The 17,807-nt window shown below is 40.2% G+C and overlaps 1 protein-coding gene and 1 non-coding gene across 2 annotated transcripts; one reads left to right on the plus strand and one right to left on the minus strand.

The window, feature by feature from the left end:
• Positions 1–799: 799 nt before the first annotated feature.
• LOC140894342 (uncharacterized) lies at positions 800–16,433 on the minus strand. The gene is made up of 9 exons (XM_073302840.1): positions 16,260–16,433; positions 15,884–16,163; positions 15,665–15,834; positions 14,475–15,218; positions 14,216–14,360; positions 14,010–14,071; positions 1,964–2,030; positions 1,679–1,830; positions 800–1,294 (listed from the first exon to the last, which is right to left on the minus strand). Exons 1-9 carry the CDS (start codon positions 16,431–16,433, stop codon positions 800–802), a joined length of 2,289 nt encoding a protein of 762 aa, XP_073158941.1.
• On the plus strand, positions 15,900–16,003 carry LOC140876925 (small nucleolar RNA R71). Its single transcript, XR_012149152.1, has one exon. It is a non-coding gene; the product is annotated as a small nucleolar RNA R71 (small nucleolar RNA).
• Positions 16,434–17,807: the final 1,374 nt, after the last annotated feature.

Below are 17,807 nucleotides of genomic sequence, written 5' to 3' on the forward strand. Positions count from 1 at the left end.
CCCATAACGCATCGTTAAGTCAAAGTGCCCAATCTTTTCTGTCTGTACTCACACTTTTTCCAAAATTTGTTTTATTTCTCGATTGGACACATATGCTTGGCCACTTGTTTGGGGATGATAGGGTGTAGAAACTTTGTGCTTGATACCATATTTCTTGAAAAGTTTTTCAAAGAGTTTGTTGGGTGCCACCATCACTAATAATTGTATGTGGTGTACCAAACCGGTTAAAAATGTTTTTTTTCAAAAATTTTATGACCACCCGTGCATCATTAGTTGCACAAGCTTCAGCCTCTACCCATTTAGAAACATAATCGACGACGACCAAAATGTATTTTTTGTAAAAGAATTTGGAAATGGTCCCATAAAGTCGATTCCTCAAACATCAAATATCTCACACTCAATAATAATATTTAAAGGAATTTCATGATGGTTTGAGATATTACCTATACGCTGACATCTATCACATGCAAGGACATAAGCACGAGAATCCTTAAAAGGATTTGGCCAATAAAAGCCACATTCAAGTACCTTAGATGCTATCTTTATTGGCCCATTGTGGCCTCCTACGTCACGGTCATGACAATGAATGAGGATACTTCTCATTTCTGCTTCCTCCACACATCTCCGTATTATAGAGTTAGCAGAAACTTTAAACAGAAAGGGCTCTTCCCAAAAATAATGCTTGACATCCGACATAAACTTTTTTTTTTTGATGAAAAGATAAGTTATGTGGAAGTGTGCCTGTGACCAAGTAATTTTCAAAATTAACATACCAAGGTGCGTTTTCTATGGCAAACAACTATTCATCAGGAAATAAATTATCTATTTCCTCAGTATCATTCTGTGAGCACTCAAGAATGTATTCTAGTCTAGACAAGTGATCTGCTACAAAATTTTCCTCTACTTTCTTATCTTTTATTTCTAAATCCAATTCTTGTAAGAGCATTATCCACTTAATTAACCAAGGTTTTGCATCTTTTTTAGCCAATAAGTGTCTTATTGCAGAGTGATCAGTGAAAAAAGTGATTTTTGAAAGCACAAGGTATGAATGAAACTTGTCAATTGCAAAGATTATAGCTAGCAACTCCTTTTCAGTGGTAGCATAATTCAATTGAGCTTCATTCAAGTTTTTTCTAGCATAGTAAATAGTATGGAATACATTGTCTATTCTTTGTCCAAGTACAGCTCCAACCGCCGAGTCGCTGGCATCACAAATAACCTCAAATGGAAGATCCCAATTTGGTGATGTCAGCACTGGTGCTGTTACTAATTTCTCTCTCAGAGTCTTGAATGCCTGCAAACAATGTGAGTCAAAGTCAAAAGGTGTATCCTTCATCAATAAAGAAGACAGAGGTTTTTCAATTTTCGAAAAATCTTTGATGAACCGCCGATAAAAACTGGCATGGCCTAGAAAACTTCTGACTCCCTTGATCGTCATCGGTGGAAGTAAGTTCTGAATGAATTGCACCTTGTACCTGTCCTCCTCAATTCCCTGCTCAGATATGCGGTGCCCCAATATCATTCCTTCTCTTACCATGATGTGGCATTTCTCCCAATTTAGCACCAAATTGGTTTCCTCGCATCTCATCAAAACAGTGTTTATATTATTCAGACATGCATCAAAATATTGACCAAAAATTGAAAACTCATCCATAAATATTTATAAAAAAATTTCAACCATGTCATGAAATATAGTCATCATGCATCTCTGAAAAGTCGCAGGAGCATTACACAGACCAAAAGGCATGCGTCTGTAAGAAAATGTACCATATGGGCAAGTAAATGTTGTTTTATCCTGATCCTCAGGTGCAATCGCAATTTGATTATACCCTGAATACCCATCTAGAAAACAGTAGAATTCATAACCATCAAGTCTTTTTGGAATTTGGTCAATGAAGGATAGGGGAAAATTATCCTTATGGGTTGTGTCATTCAATTTCCTATAATCTACACACACGCCAACCTGTAACTGTCCTAGTAGGTATTAGATCATTTTGCTCATTCCTAATGACAGTTATTTCCCCTTTTTTCTGTACACATTGAACAGGACTCACCCATATGCACTATCAGAAATTGGGTAAATAATACCTGCATCCAGAAGTTTTATTGTTTTAGCCTTCACTACCTTTGCATTTTGGGATTCAATCTACTCTGTGGCTGGACCAACGGGTTTATGTTCTCTTCCATTAAGATTTTATGTGTGAGACCTCGTTTCTAAGCAACTAATATCAGACAACAAGCGATAAGTAATCAAGAAACCAATAAATATATTTTTTTTAAAAGGAGGCTCGGGCGCCCACGCTGACATCAGCGCGCCCGCGCCTACGTCCCGCAAATCCCAGCGCGCCCGCGCCAAAGTAAGTGCTCCCGCGCTCATATCTTGCAAAGAGGCCGCGCGCCCGCACCGTCCCCTCGCCCAGAAAAGTTAAGGCACTGTAATAAACTCAAACAAAACCTAAACACTTGCATTAAGAGTATTTGACATTCCAATAACAATACAAGAAAGGTTTAGGGAAGAGCAACATTCAATTCAATAGCACCTACATCGTTTCTTGCTTACAAAACATATACGAGAAGTTCGAATGACTAAACATGATCGCAAAACATAACTAGGTTGACATGCTGATTCGACTTCTAAACGAGTCTCACTTCTATCTCTTGCTCTGGACGCTAACCAGGTCTATGCTGACTTGATCCTGCCCTTCTTGTTGCCAAGTACACATACAAAACAAAGCAACAGCCGGATAACCGGTGAGAATGATAATCCTAGTAAAAGCAACATATCAAGTAATGAATATACAACATGCTATCAAACCACATATTCAAGTCGAAGTTAATGATATGCATGTCTTTAAAACCAGGATATCGATTCTGATAAACACGGGAGTATTGCTCTGCTTTTGGGATCCCAAGGATGAGATCACGTAACGAATCACCGACTCTCCCAATCAAGGTGGTGCCACGTATCCCACTCCTCTAGACTTTGAGCAACCATAATGAGTATGCTAGCACTAGGCGAAATACTACAACCTAGGCCACTCAATCATAGTTCCCAAACGTCTAACAAAAAGGGCGGTTCTGCCCGCTGAAATCAAAGTAGGCTCAAGATGAATGCATAACAGAAACATAAACATGAGCCACATAACAAAAACTCAATCAATCAACAAATACAAGTTCCACATGCTAGAACAAGTATCAATGCAATATGTGATTTAAAAAGGGGAAACTCGAGAACTAACAGTCCCGAGTATGCTATCCCGCTACGATGACTGCTTTTACCTTTCAATGCAGTAGTTCCAACTCTGGATAAGCTACAACAAAAGGTTTAATCAACAACTAAACAATCCAACAACAAAGGCAACGGTTCAAGGTAATCTCTTTACCGTTCTTCGTCCAATTCTCGACGACCAAATGCTGCTAACACAGGGCTTGACAACTCCAAACGAATCTGTTCAGATACAATCAAAGATCAATTACCATGATCAACTTACAAGCCAAGTTCAACAACTTCAAAAATGGTTCAAATCTCCAATACTCAAACCGACGGCATAACGGCTATAACTGAACAAACCGACAACGCAGACAACAGTTCAATAGCGATGTAACCTCATAACAAAGCCAATACACCCATATCAAGGAAATTCCAACAAATCTCAAAACCACATTTTCAAAAATGGCTTCCAAAAATCATAACAAATCCGGACGTCGCTCTAATTCAAAACCGACAGATAATAAACGATCAGAACTCTGTCTAGAACAACATACTAGAATCTAAATCGATTCTAACAACCTTCGAAAAACAAAACATATCCGATCGGAGAAATACTTACAATATAACAGAGCTCTCACTGCAGTGATCGATAATCTGCCTTCAGAATTAATTTCTAACGGACGGATCGAGCTCGGACTGGATTCTGGAAGCTTGGAAAAGGTTGGAGGCGTCTTCAATGGAGCTCACGGTTTGGAGGACGAAGAAGAAGACTTTGTCAACAAAATCTAAGTGTAGATAATATATAAAAATCAATATTTGCGTTTTAGTCCCTAAAATTTCCAAAATTTGCAAAAAGGACCCTGATCAAAATCAAACCGGCTTGAGAATTCTGTAATCTCTGATTAACTCAAATAAACTTATTTAAGATAAAAACAGGGCGTTACAATTCTCCCCCACTAAGAAGAGATTTCGTCCTCGAAATCAACGAGAACCACAACTCATAAGCTAGAATAAAGAACTAAAGACAGTAAGAAGAACTCACGTCAACTGAATAACTCTGGAAAAAGCTGTTTCATGTCAGATTCTGTCTCCCAAGTCGCTTCCTCTACGCCGTGACGGCTCCACTGCACTTTCACCAACGGAATCAACTTGGTTCTGAGTTGCTTCTCCTTCCAATCAAGGATCTGAATCGGTCGCTCAAAGTAGCTCAGGGTCTCGTCTATCTCGGCTTCGTCAGGCTGAAGGATATGGGAAATATCTGGTTGATACTTTCACAGCATAGAGACGTGAAAAACGTCGTGAATACCAGATAAAGATGGAGGAAGTGCAAGTCTGTAGGCAAGATCGCCTATCTTCTCGAGAATCTCGTACGGCCCGATGAATCTTGGAAATAACTTCCCTCTTATACCGAATCTGACAGTGCCTCTGAAAGCTGAAATCTTCAGAAAGACTCGGTCTCCCTGATCAAAACTCAGAGGTCTACGCCTGACATTCGCATACTTCGCCTGTCTATCCTGAGCTGACTTCATTCTGGTCTGAATGATCTTAACCTGCTCTGCCATACAAAGCCTCAAAAGGCGCCATACCGATACTCGCTTGGAAGCTGTTGTTGTAAGAAAACTCGACAAGAGGCAAAGAATCCTGCCAACTAGTGCCAAAGTCTAGCACTATCCCTCGCAGCATATCCTCTAACGTCTGGATAGTCCGCTCTGACTGTCCATCGGTCTGAGGATGATAAGCTATACTCAGATGCAATCGAGTACCAAGTGCCCCCTGAAGACTGTGCCAGAAGTGAGAAGTGAATCTAGGATCTCTGTCTGAAACGATCGACTTCGGCACACCATGCAGTCTCACAACATTGCTAACATAAAACTCAGCCATCTGATCATGACGATACGTCATTCTGTACGGAATAAAACACGCAGACTTCGTCAATCGGTCGATCACTACCCAAATGGCATCGCATCCTCGAACGGATCGTGGTAGCTTCGTGACGAAATCCATGGAAATGTGATCCCACTTCCATTCAGGAACAAATAAACTGTGCAACAGACCTCCTGGTCGCTTCCGTTCTGCTTTCACCTGTTGAAAATTCAAACACCGAGATACAAACCTCGCTACGTCGCTCTTCATTCGCTTCCACCAGAACTGGTTCTTCAGATCGTTGTACATCTTACGACCTCCCGGATGAATACTGAACCGACTGCAATGAGCTTCTCGGAGAATACGCTGTCTCAACTCCAGAACATCAGGCACAACAAGACGGTTATTCACAAACAAGACTTCATCTCTAACCTGGAATTCAGACTGATGTCCAGATCTGACTTTCCCTACTGAAACCTGAATGCTCGGCTCAGACTTCTGTGCTTCTCTGATTGCAATAAACAACTCCGGTTCGGCTTGAATAGCAAACACTCTGATAGTCTCCCTATCTGTTTCAAACTCTAAACCAGAAGTGCAACAATCATCGATCAACTGAGAAACACCAATAGTAGAAAGAGATAAAGAACAAAGCTTTCGGCTCAACGCATCTGCAACTGCATTCGACTTCCCCGGATAATACTTGATCTCACAGTCGAAATCTTTCAACAGATCTAACCACCTTCTCTGTCTCATATTCAGCTCTGCCTGAGAAAACAAGTACTTAAGACTCTTATGATCAGAAAAGATCTCGAAGGACTCACCATAAAGATAGTGACGCCAGATCTTCAGAGCAAAGACGATCACAGCTAGTTCAAGATCATGAACCGGATAACGAGTCTCGTGCGGTTTCAGCTGTCTTGATGCATACGCTACCACATGCTTATGCTGCATAAGAACACAACCCAAGCCTCGGTTAGAAGCATCACAATAGACTGTGAAACCTCCAGTACCCTTCGGAATAGAAAGAATTGGAGCACTGGTCAGTCTCCTCTTCAGATCAACAAAGCTAGCCTCACAATCTACAGTCCAGACAAAAGGCGCATTCTTCTGAGTCAGCTGGGTAATAGGCTTGGCAATAGACGAGAAACCCTCGATGAAACGACGGTAATAACCAGCTAAACCCATGAAGCTTCGGACCTCCGGCACTGAAGTAGGTCTAGGCCAATTCATAACCGCTTCAATCTTGCTGGGATCGACAGAAATCCCATCTTCAGAAATAATATGACAGAGAAAGACAACTCGATCTAACCAGAATTCACACTTAGACAGCTTGGCAAATAACTGCTCAGCTCGCAAAATCTGGAGTACGGTCCTCAAGTGCTCTGCATGGTCAGTACGGTTCTTCAAGTAGATAAGAATATCATCGATAAAGATAATGACGAACTCATCTAAAAAACGCTGAAAGATACGGTTCATCAAACCCATAAAAACCGCTGGAGCGTTAGTCAAACCGAACGGCATGACTATAAACTCAAAATGACCATACCTCGTTCTGAATGCGGTCTTAGGAACGTCTTCCTCTCGCACTCTCAACTGATGATAACCTGACCTCAGATCAATCTTAGAGTAGACAGAAGAACCCTGCAGTTGATCAAAAAGGTCATTTCTTCGGGGTAAAGGATACCTGTTCTTAACTGTAGCCTGATTCAATTGGCGGTAGTCGATACAGAGCCGCATAGAACCATCCTTCTTCCGAACGAATAGAACAGGAGCACCCCAAGGCGACACACTAGGTCTGATGTATCCCTTGGCAATTAAATCCTCAAGCTTCTCCTTCAACTCTCTCAATTCAACAAGTGCCATACGATAAGGAGCTTTTGAAATAGGTTGAGTACCTGGCACTAAGTCAATGCTGAATTCAACCTCTCGAATGGGTGGCAATCCAAGAACATCTTTCGGAAACACATCAGCAAAATCTCTAACCACTGGTAAGTCAACCAAAGCTGGGCTAGATTTCAGTACATCAACCGCATAAACCAAAAATCCTTCTACACCTCTCTGTAACAAACGAGTCATAGATAACACTGAAATCAAAGGAATTATAGATCGAGAACCCTTACCAAAGAATTTCCACTCGTCTGCCATTTCAGGTCTGAACCTGACAACTTTCAGAAAACAATCAACTGTTGCCCTGTACTTGGTCAAAGCATCTATACCGACAATACAATCAAAATCTGACAAACCAAGCACAATACAGTCGAATTCTAACAAATTTCCCTCAAAACAAAGTTCACAGTTCCTGACTAGTCTGACAGAAGAAATTCCTCCACCCAAAGGTGAAGTAACAGCTACTACTGTAGGCAACAATTCAGTTGTCAAAGCATGCAATAACACAAATTTCTCAGAGATAAAGGAATGGGAAGCACCTGTATCTATCAAGACATGAGCAGAATGACCGAAAATCGAACAGTTACCTGCTATGACATCGTCAGGTGCTGCCTGAGCCTGATCCTCTGTCAATGCAAAGACTCGTGCTTGCTGTCTCGGAGGCTGATTTGCACTAGAGCTACCTCCCTGTCTGTTCTGCTGTTGCTGAGGTTGGAAAGAGTGCACTGCAGACGACTGCCTCTCCGGCTGAGCTGCAGGTCTAGACGAACTCCCACTCTGAGCTCTATCTCTATTACGTTGAGGGCACACCTTAGAGAAGTGTCCCGGTTGCTGACAGGTGTTACAATTACCGAAGACTCCCACACACTGATCCGGTGAGTGTCTTCCCCCACACTTGCTGCAGTACATGGCTGAAGATCCACGTACTCTTCAATGTTCAGATTCCCTTGCTTCAGATTGGCAAACTCTGCTCCCTTATCTTTGCGATACAAGATAGGGAAAAACCGCTTATAAAACTCAGATTTAAAAAGAGTCCAAGTAACCTCTGTACCTCTACTCTCAAATGCTTTCTTTGTCATGATCCACCAGCTCTTAGCACCACCACGCAGCTGATGAATTACTAACCTGATTCGGCGGTCATCTGTGTAGTCAATGGAATCAAACAACTGATCCATATCATCCAACCAACTCTCACAGTCAACTGGATTTTCTGAACCCATCAACAATGGCGGATTGAACGACTGAAACCTCTTCAGCAAGGTTTCCATAAGAGTCGCTGAAGCATCCAACTGATCAACCTCAGTGCTAGCTTGCTCAGTCGCAGGGATAACTGGTGGTGTATTTCGTTTACCACTCGACGAGGACCCATCTGATAATCAAAGGTTAGGACACGAGATATCTCAATCGCTACAATCAGTGCCCTTACAACCGCTTGAAATACCGGATACCAGTCGGTAACAGAAACAGTCATATCTCAAGTAGATCATGCTTTATAAATTAAATCACATAACCATGTAATTCAATCATTCTCAATAATAAAGCATGCTCGCATGGAACTAAGTACACAGTTAAAATAATTCAAACACATGCGAGGAGTCAATACACGCAGACTCGATCTACCCGCTCACTCTAGTTCGACCAAGAATCTTAACGCTCTGATACCACTTAATGTGAGACCTCGTTTCTAAACAACTAATATCAGACAACAAGCGATAAGTAATCAAGAACCCAATAAATATTTTTTTTTAAAAGGAGGCTCGCGCGCCCGCGCTGACATCAGCGCGCCCGCGCTCATATCTCGCAAAGAGGCCACGCGCCCGTGCCAACAACCGCGCGCCCGCGCCGTCCCCTTGCCCAGAAAAGTTAAGGCACTGTAATAAACTCAAACAAAACCTAAACACTTGCATTAAGAGTATTTGACATTCCAATAACAATACAAGAAAGGTTTAGGGAAGAGAAACATTCAATTCAATAGCACCTACATCGTTTCTTGCTTACAAAACATATACGAGAAGTTCGAATGACTAAACATGATCACAAAACATAACTAGGTTGACATGCTGATTCGACTTCTAAACGAGTCTCACTTCTATCTCTTGCTCTGGACGCTAACCAGGTCTATGCTGACTTGATCCTGCCCTTCCTGTTGCCAAGTACACATACAAAACAAAGCAACAGCCGGATAACCGGTGAGAATGATAATCCCAGTAAAAGCAACATATCAAGTAATGAATATACAACATGCTATCAAACCACATATTCAAGTCGAAGTTAATGATATGCATGTCTTTAAAACCAGGATATCGATTCTGATAAACACGGGAGTATTGCTCTGCTTTTGGGATCCCGAGGATGAGATCACGTAACGACTCACCGACTCTCCCAATCGAGGTGGTGCCACGTATCCCACTCCTCTAGACTTTGAGCAACCATAATGAGTATGCTAGCACTAGGCAAAATACTACAACCTAGGCCACTCAATCATAGTTCCCAAACGTCTAACAAAAAGGGCGGTTCTGCCCGCTGAAATCAAAGTAGGCTCAAGATGAATGCCTAACAGAAACATAAACATGAGCCACATAACAAAAACTCAATCAATCAACAAATACAAGTTCCACATGCTAGAACAAGTATCAATGCAATATGTGATTTAAAAAGGGGAAACTCGAGAACCAACAGTCCCGAGTATGCTATCCCGCTACAATGAATGCTTTTACCTTTCAATGCAGTAGTTCCAAATCTGGATAAGCTACAACAAAAGGTTTAATCAACAACTAAACAATCCAACAACAAAGGCAACAGTTCAAGGTAATCTCTTTACCGTTCTTCGTCCAATTCTCGACGACCAAATGCTGCTAACACAAGGCTTGACAACTCCAAGCGAATCTGTTCAGATACAATCAAAGATCAATTACCATGATCGACTTACAAGCCAAGTTCAACAACTTCAAAAACGGTTCAAATCTCCAAAACTCAAACCGACGGCATAACGGCTATAACTGAACAAACCGACAACGCAGACAACAGTTCAATAGCGATGTAACCTCATAACAAAGCCAATACACCCATATCAAGGAAATTCCAACAAATCTCAAAACCACATTTTCGAAAATGGCTTCCAAAAATCATAACAAATCCGGACGTCGCTCTAATTCAAAACCGACAGATAATAAACGATCAGAACTCTGTCTAGAACAACATACTAGAATCTAAATCGATTCTAACAACCTCCAAAAAACAAAACATATCCGATCGGAGAAATACTTACAATATAACAGAGCTCTCACTGCAGTGATCGATAATCTGCCTTCAGAATTAATTTCTAACGGACGGATCGAGCTCGGACTGGATTCTGGAAGCTTGGAAAAGGTTGGAGGCGTCTTCAATGGAGCTCACGGTTTGGAGGAGGAAGAAGAAGACTTTATCAACAAAATCTAAGTGTAGATAATATATAAAAATCAATATTTGCGTTTTAGTCCCTGAAATTTCCAAAATTTGCAAAAAGGACCCTGATCAAAATCAAACCGGCTTGAGAATTCTGTAATCTCTGATTAACTCAAATAAACTCATTTAAGATAAAAACAGGGCGTTACAATTCTCCCCCACTAAGAAGAGATTTCGTCCTCGAAATCAACGAGAACCACAACTCATAAGCTAGAATAAAGATCTAAAGACAGTAAGAAGAACTCACGTCAACTGAATAACTCTGGAAAACGCTGTCTCATGTCAGATTCTGTCTCCCAAGTCGCTTCCTCTATGCCGTGACGGCTCCATTGCACTTTCACCAACGGAATCAACTTGATTCTGAGTTGCTTCTCCTTCCGATCAAGGATCTGAATCGGTCACTCAAAGTAGCTCAGGTCTCGTCTAACTCGGCTTCGTCAGGCAGAAGGATATGAGAAATATCTGGTTGATACTTTCGCAGCATAGAGACGTGAAAAACGTCGTGAATACCAGATAAAGACGGAGGAAGTGCAAGTCTGTAGGCAAGATCGCCTATCTTCTCGAGAATCTCGTACGGCCCGATGAATCTTGGAGATAACTTCCCTCTTTTACCGAATCTGACAGTGCCTCTGAAAGGTGAAATCTTCAGAAAGACTCGGTCTCCCTGATCAAAACTCAAAGGTCTACGCCTGACATTCGCATACTTCGCCTGTCTATCCTGAGCTGACTTCATTCTGGTCTGAATGATCTTAACCTGCTCTGCCATATCTCTAAGCATCTCCGGTCCCAAATCTGGTGACTCGGACAATTCATCCCAAAAGAACGGAGATCGGAACTTTCTACCATACAAAGCCTCAAAAGGTGCCATACCGATACTCGCTTGGAAGCTGTTGTTGTAAGAAAACTCGACAAGAGGCAAAGAATCCTGCCAACTAGTGCCAAAGTCTAGCACTACCGCTCGCAGCATATCCTCTAACGTCTGGATAGTCCGCTCTGACTGTCCATCGGTCTGAGGATGATAAGCTGTACTCAGATGCAATCGAGTACCAAGTGCCCCCTGAAGACTGTGCCAGAAGTGAGAAGTGAATCTAGGATCTCTGTCTGAAACGATCGACTTCGGCACACCATGCAGTCTCACAAATATAGTCATCATGAATCTCTGAAAAGTCGCAGGAGCATTACACAGACCAAAAGGCATGCGTCTGTAAGAAAATGTACCATATGGGCAAGTAAATGTTGTTTTATCCTGATCCTCAGGTGCAATCGCAATTTGATTATACCCTGAATACCCATCTAGAAAACAGTAGAATTCATAACCATCAAGTCTTTTTGGACTTTGGTCAATGAAGGATAGGGAAAAATTATCCTTATGGGTTGTCATTCAATTTCCTATAATCTACACACACACGCCAACCTGTAACTGTCCTAGTAGGTATTAGATCATTTTGCTCATTCCTAATGACAGTTATTTCCCCTTTTTTCTGTACTCATTGAACAGGACTCACCCATATGCACTATCAGAAATTGGGTAAATAATACCTGCATCCAGAAGTTTTATCATTTTAGCCTTCACTACCTTTGCATTTTGGGATTCAATCTACTCTGTGGCTGGACCAACGGGTTTATGTTCTCTTCCATTAAGATTTTATGTGTGAGACCTCGTTTCTAAACAACTAATATCAGACAACAAGCGATAAGTAATCAAGAACCCAATAAATATATTTTTTTTAAAAGGAGGCTCGCGCGCCCGCGCTGACATCAGCGCGCCCGCGCCTACGTCCCGCAAATCCCAGCGCGCCCGCGCCAAAGGAAGCGCGCCCGCGCTCATATCTTGCAAAGATGCCGCGTGCCCGCGCCGTCCCCTCGCCCAGAAAAGTTAAGGCACTGTAATAAACTCAAACAAAACCTAAACACTTGCATTAAGAGTATTTGACATTCCAATAACAATACAAGAAAGGTTTATGGAAGAGCAACATTCAATTCAATAGCACCTACATCGTTTCTTGCTTACAAAACATATACAAGAAGTTCGAATGATTAAACATGATCGCAAAACATAACTAGGTTGACATGCTGATTCAACTTCTAAATGAGTCTCACTTCTATCTCTTGCTCTGGACGCTAACCAGGTCTATGCTGACTTGATCCTGCCCTTCCTGTTGCCAAGTACACATACAAAACAAAGCAACAGCCGGATAACCAGTGAGAATGATAATCCCAGTAAAAGCAACATATCAAGTAATGAATATACAACATGCTATCAAACCACATATTCAAGTCGAAGTTAATGATATGCATGTCTTTAAAACCAGGATATCAATTCTGATAAACATGGGAGTATTGCTCTGCTTTTGGGATCCCGAGGATGAGATCACGTAACGACTCACCGACTCTCCCAATCGAGGTGGTGCCACGTATCCCACTCCTCTAGACTTTGAGCAACCATAATGAGTATGCTAGCACTAGGCAAAATACTACAACCTAGGCCACTCAATCATAGTTCCCAAACGTCTAACAAAAAGGGCGGTTCTGCCCGCTGAAATCAAAGTAGGCTCAAGATGAATGCATAACAGAAACATAAACATGAGCCACATAACAAAAACTCAATCAATCAACAAATACAAGTTCCACATGCTAGAACAAGTATCAATGCAATATGTGATTTAAAAAGGGGAAACTCGAGAACCAACAGTCCCGAGTATGCTATCCCGCTACGATGACTGCTTTTACCTTTCAATGCAGTAGTTCCAACTCTGGATAAGCTACAACAAAAGGTTTAATCAACAACTAAACAATCCAACAACAAAGGCAACGGTTCAAGGTAATCTCTTTACCGTTCTTCGTCCAATTCTCGACGACCAAATGCTGCTAACACAGGGCTTGACAACTCCAAACGAATCTGTTCAGATGCAATCAAAGATCAATTACCATGATCGACTTACAAGCCAAGTTCAACAACTTCAAAAATGGTTCAAATCTTCAAAAATCAAACCGACGGCATAACGGCTATAACTGAACAATCCGACAACGCAGACAACAGTTCAATAGCGATGTAACCTCATAACAAAGCCAATACACCCATATCAAGGAAATTCCAACAAATCTCAAAACCACATTTTCGAAAATAGCTTCCAAAAATCATAACAAATCCGGACGTCGCTCTAATTCAAAACCGACAGATAATAAACGATCAGAACTCTGTCTAGAACAACATACTAGAATCTAAATCGATTCTAACAACCTCCGAAAAACAAAACATATCCGATCGGAGAAATACTTACAATATAACAGAGCTCTCACTGCAGTGATCGATAATCTGCCTTCAGAATTAATTTCTAACGGACGGATCGAGCTCGGACTTGATTCTGGAAGCTTGGAAAAGGTTGGAGGCGTCTTCAATGGAGCTCACGGTTTGGAGGAGGAAGAAGAAGACTTTGTCAACAAAATCTTAGTGTAGAAATTTGCAAAAAGGACCCTGATCAAAATCAAACCGGCTTGAGAATTCTGTAATCTCTGATTAACTCAAATAAACTCATTTAAGATAAAAACAGGGCGTTACATTATGCATGCAGATGGATGCATTGATTCCTTTGATATCTGCTACCTTCAAGGCGAATACACTCTTGTGGCTTTTGAGAACATTCAATAGTTTGGTCCCCATTTCATCTGTCAAAGAAGAAGAAATTATTAGGGTTAAATTTTCATTTTCAACAAGAAATAGATATTTTAGATGAGTTGGCAGTGGTTTCAATTCAACAGTCTGTGGTTCTTCAAGACTTGGTTTCTGTAGTACTAAATCCTTCCGGTCACCGAGATCTTCGAGTTTAAGCTTGCCACCTTTTTTCCACGACTGATTATCGTTCAAGTATGCAGTCATCTCTTCTAGTCCTACATTGATTTCGTCCTCATGAAAACTAGATACAAATGCAGATTCTAAAGGTTCCTGGAGTGTATCCTGCACATAATTAAACAAAAGTGAGTCCACTTCATCTATTTGAAAACATTCTTCACTATATTGTGAACATTTAAGCGCATTAAACATATCAAAAGAAATTTTCTACTCTCCCACTCTCAATAGTAGTTCTCCCTTTTGGACATCTATGAGTGTTTTTCCTGTTGCCAGGAAAGGTCTGCCTAGAATAAGAGGCATGTCCAAATCTTTTTCCATGTCAAGTACCACAAAATCCACCGAGAATATGAATTTGTCTACTTTCACCAGTACATCTTCTATTATCCCTCTTTGATACTTTAGAGATCTGTCAGCCAATTGCAATGACGTCTTGGTGGGTTTCGGCTCTCCCGAACTCAGTTTTCTGAAAACAGAATATGGCATTAGATTTATTCTAGCACCTAAATCACACAAAACTTTATGAAAAGACACATCATTAATCATGCAAGGGATAGAGAAACTCCCTGGGTCTTTTTGCTTTGGTGGGATCTTGTTTTGAACCAGTGCAAAGCAATTTTGTGTTAAACTGATCATGGCATTCTCCTCCAATTTCCTCTTGTTGGAGAGAATCTCCTTCAAGAACTTAGAATAGTTGGGCATTTGCATCAGTGCGTCGGCAAAAGTAATGTTGATATTCAGTTTCTTGAATACCTCTAGAAATTTTGCAAACTGGGATTCTAGCTTGGCTTTCTTGAGAGCTGCAGGAAATGGTGGTGGAATAACAAAATTATTTTGTGATGTGGGTGGTTGTGTAGAATTAAAAGACTTACTTGCAGTTTTCTCCAGTATAGTAACTTCTGGCTCTTTCAATTCTTGTCTCTCAGGTTCTACTCGCTTCCCACTTCTCAATTCAACTGCCTTGACCTATTCTTTTGGATTCTTCTCCGTGTCGCTTGGCAAAGTACCCGGATCTCTACTGGACATCGGTTTAGACAACTGCACTATCTGATTCTCCAAATTTTTTAGCGATGCATCCTGATTTTGCATTCTGGCATATGTTCCATTCTTAACTTCTCCTCCTGATGCTGTTTTCCATAGTTCTGATTCCCATATGGCCTATTATTCTGTACACCCCATGAAAATTTTGGATGTTGTTTCCACCCTGGATTATACGTATTTGAGAATGGATCATTCCTAGGACGGTTTTGATTTCCCACATGGTTTACCATACCTCCCTCTAGTTGATATGATGGATTGCCAGTCTGACAATATTTCGTGAAATTTTCAGCACCTCATTTGTCACACCACACTTCTTGAATACGCATCTCAGAATTCCCTAAACTTATCTCTTCAATCCTCTTATTCATCACCTCAAGTTGAGCTGCTACTGAAGTGAATGCATCTATTTGATGCATTCCTGCGGATCTCTTGGTTGCATTTCTCTCAGACGGAGGGTGATAACTACTAGATGTCATCTTCTCAATTAACTCATACCCATCCTCTGGTGATTTTCGTAGCAAATTACCACCTGCAACTGCATCTATCATGGTGCGATTAGTGTGAGGAATACCATAATAAAAAATATGTACCACAAGACAATCTGGTAGTTTGGTGTGGGCATCTCTTCAATATATCTTTATAACGCTCCCATGCTTCATAGAGTTTTTCTTGTTCGCCTTGAGAAAATGTTGTGATATCAGCTCTTAGCTTCATCGATTTGGATGGTGGGAAGTATTTGGTGAGGAAAGCTTTTGCGAGATCCTCCCAAGTGGTGATGGAACCTGCAAGTAGATTTTTTAACCATGCCTTAGCCTTATATCTTAATGAAAAACAAAATAAACGCAAACAAATAGCGTCATCAGAAACTCCCTGCATCATGAAAGTATAAAAAATTTCCAGAAAATTTGTAATGTGAGCATATGGGTCATCGATCGTCGTCCCACCAAATTAAACTGTGTTTTTCACCATTTGAATGATATAAGGCTTTATTTCAAAATGATTTGCTGCTATAGTTGGTCTGATGATGCTTGGTCTGTCATTTTTTATGGATGGCAAGGTGCTATCGATCATGGATCTGTAGACAGGTCGTGAATTATTCTCAGCATCTCCCTCTAAACGTCGTCGTTCTTCGTCCGCCATTGCTTCTTATTGTAGCATTCTTCTCCTATGAAAAGTTCTTTCAATTTCTGGATCAAAGGGTACGAGTTCCGAATCAGGTGAATGTTGCATGCACTGCCGGAGTATCCCGCAGTTCGCAGATGAAAATAGTGATTAAAATTGGAGTAGAGAAAATAAAACAAAACAAATCAAAGTAATCAATAGTCCCTGGCAACGGCGCCAAAAACTTGATCGAGCAAATACTAACACTTAAAATCAATATAAATATCTCTCAATTATGCTCAAAATTATCGCAAGTACACAAATCAAGTTATAGTAAAGTGTACTGAGTACGAGTATCGTCCTCAGGGACTATGTCACAATAATTCAGTTATTTTATTCCTCTACCCAAAGTAACAAAAATTTAATGATTGATTATACTAAAATTATAAACTAATGAATTCAACTAAAATAACTAATTTTTTAAAAAATAAACGAATTCAAATTTTTGAAAGAGAAAATATAATATGAGAATATTTTTTTGGAATCTCGGTTCATCTTCTCACTAATTGAACTGGACGATTGACATTTACTTTTATACACATAAATTCGACAGAAATTCCTGAAATATCAACACTCTCTCTCGAGTTTATGCAAATCTAATTCAAGTTAATGAAACAGTTAAATCTCTTTAATTATTTAACATTACTGATTGCTTTGCGTTCTTTGAATTCCTACAACTTTTAACCTGGTGGTCTATAGTTATCAACATGTACTAAATATCACATCTCTATGCATATTTTAAGTCCATGGATTTTGTCATTCGTCCTAATCATGAATTTATATCTCGATAAAAATTCACAACCTACGAATCTATGCTAAAGTTAGATACTCCTTAACATAAAAGAATAAACCATGACAAAATCAAATAATAGTATAAAGTAAACTCAATTCGTCCAATAAATTCAATCACAAAAACGTGTTTCGGGGTTCATGTAACGCCAAGAACTTCTAAAATTCTAAAATCATGCCAAAAAATTATTTTCAGTATTTATATCTTTAAATTTCTTGAATTTAATTGTTTAAGTTTAAGTTAAAGTTAGCCTTGCTTGACTTATTTGAATTAAATGCCTTGAACTGTTTAGTTAGTAATTTTTATCCAGGCAGGCGACGACGGTGGGCTTCGGTGGTTTATTTTCAAGATTTTTAATTTTAAGATTTTAAGTTAGAGGTAAAAGAGGGGTTTTGGCCAAAAATGCAAATTTTGAATTTTTAGGGGTCAAAAAGCAATTTTATCATTTTCTTGGGTTATTTCCTAAATTTTCCATAAAATAGGATTTTATTAAATCCGGGTTAGTGGAATTTCAATTAAAATGTTGAGAGTTGAAATTTTAAATTTAGAAGTTTGAAAATAGC

Source organism: Henckelia pumila, chromosome 1 (genome assembly GCF_033568475.1).
Source record: "Henckelia pumila isolate YLH828 chromosome 1, ASM3356847v2, whole genome shotgun sequence".
Classification (NCBI taxonomy): Eukaryota; Viridiplantae; Streptophyta; class Magnoliopsida; order Lamiales; family Gesneriaceae; genus Henckelia; species Henckelia pumila.

Excerpts from the sequence above, each read along its gene's own strand:
- LOC140894342 (XM_073302840.1), bottom strand. The coding sequence starts at position 16,433 with ATGGCGGACGAAGAACGACGACGTTTAGAGGGAGATGCTGAGAATAAT. Across the intron at positions 14,361-14,474 it reads AGGGAGAACTACTATTGAGA|GATACACTCCAGGAACCTTT; the intron begins GTGGGAGAGTAG and ends AATTATGTGCAG. Across the intron at positions 1,295-1,678 it reads TGACTATATTTCATGACATG|GCATTCAAGACTCTGAGAGA; the intron begins GTTGAAATTTTT and ends CATTGTTTGCAG.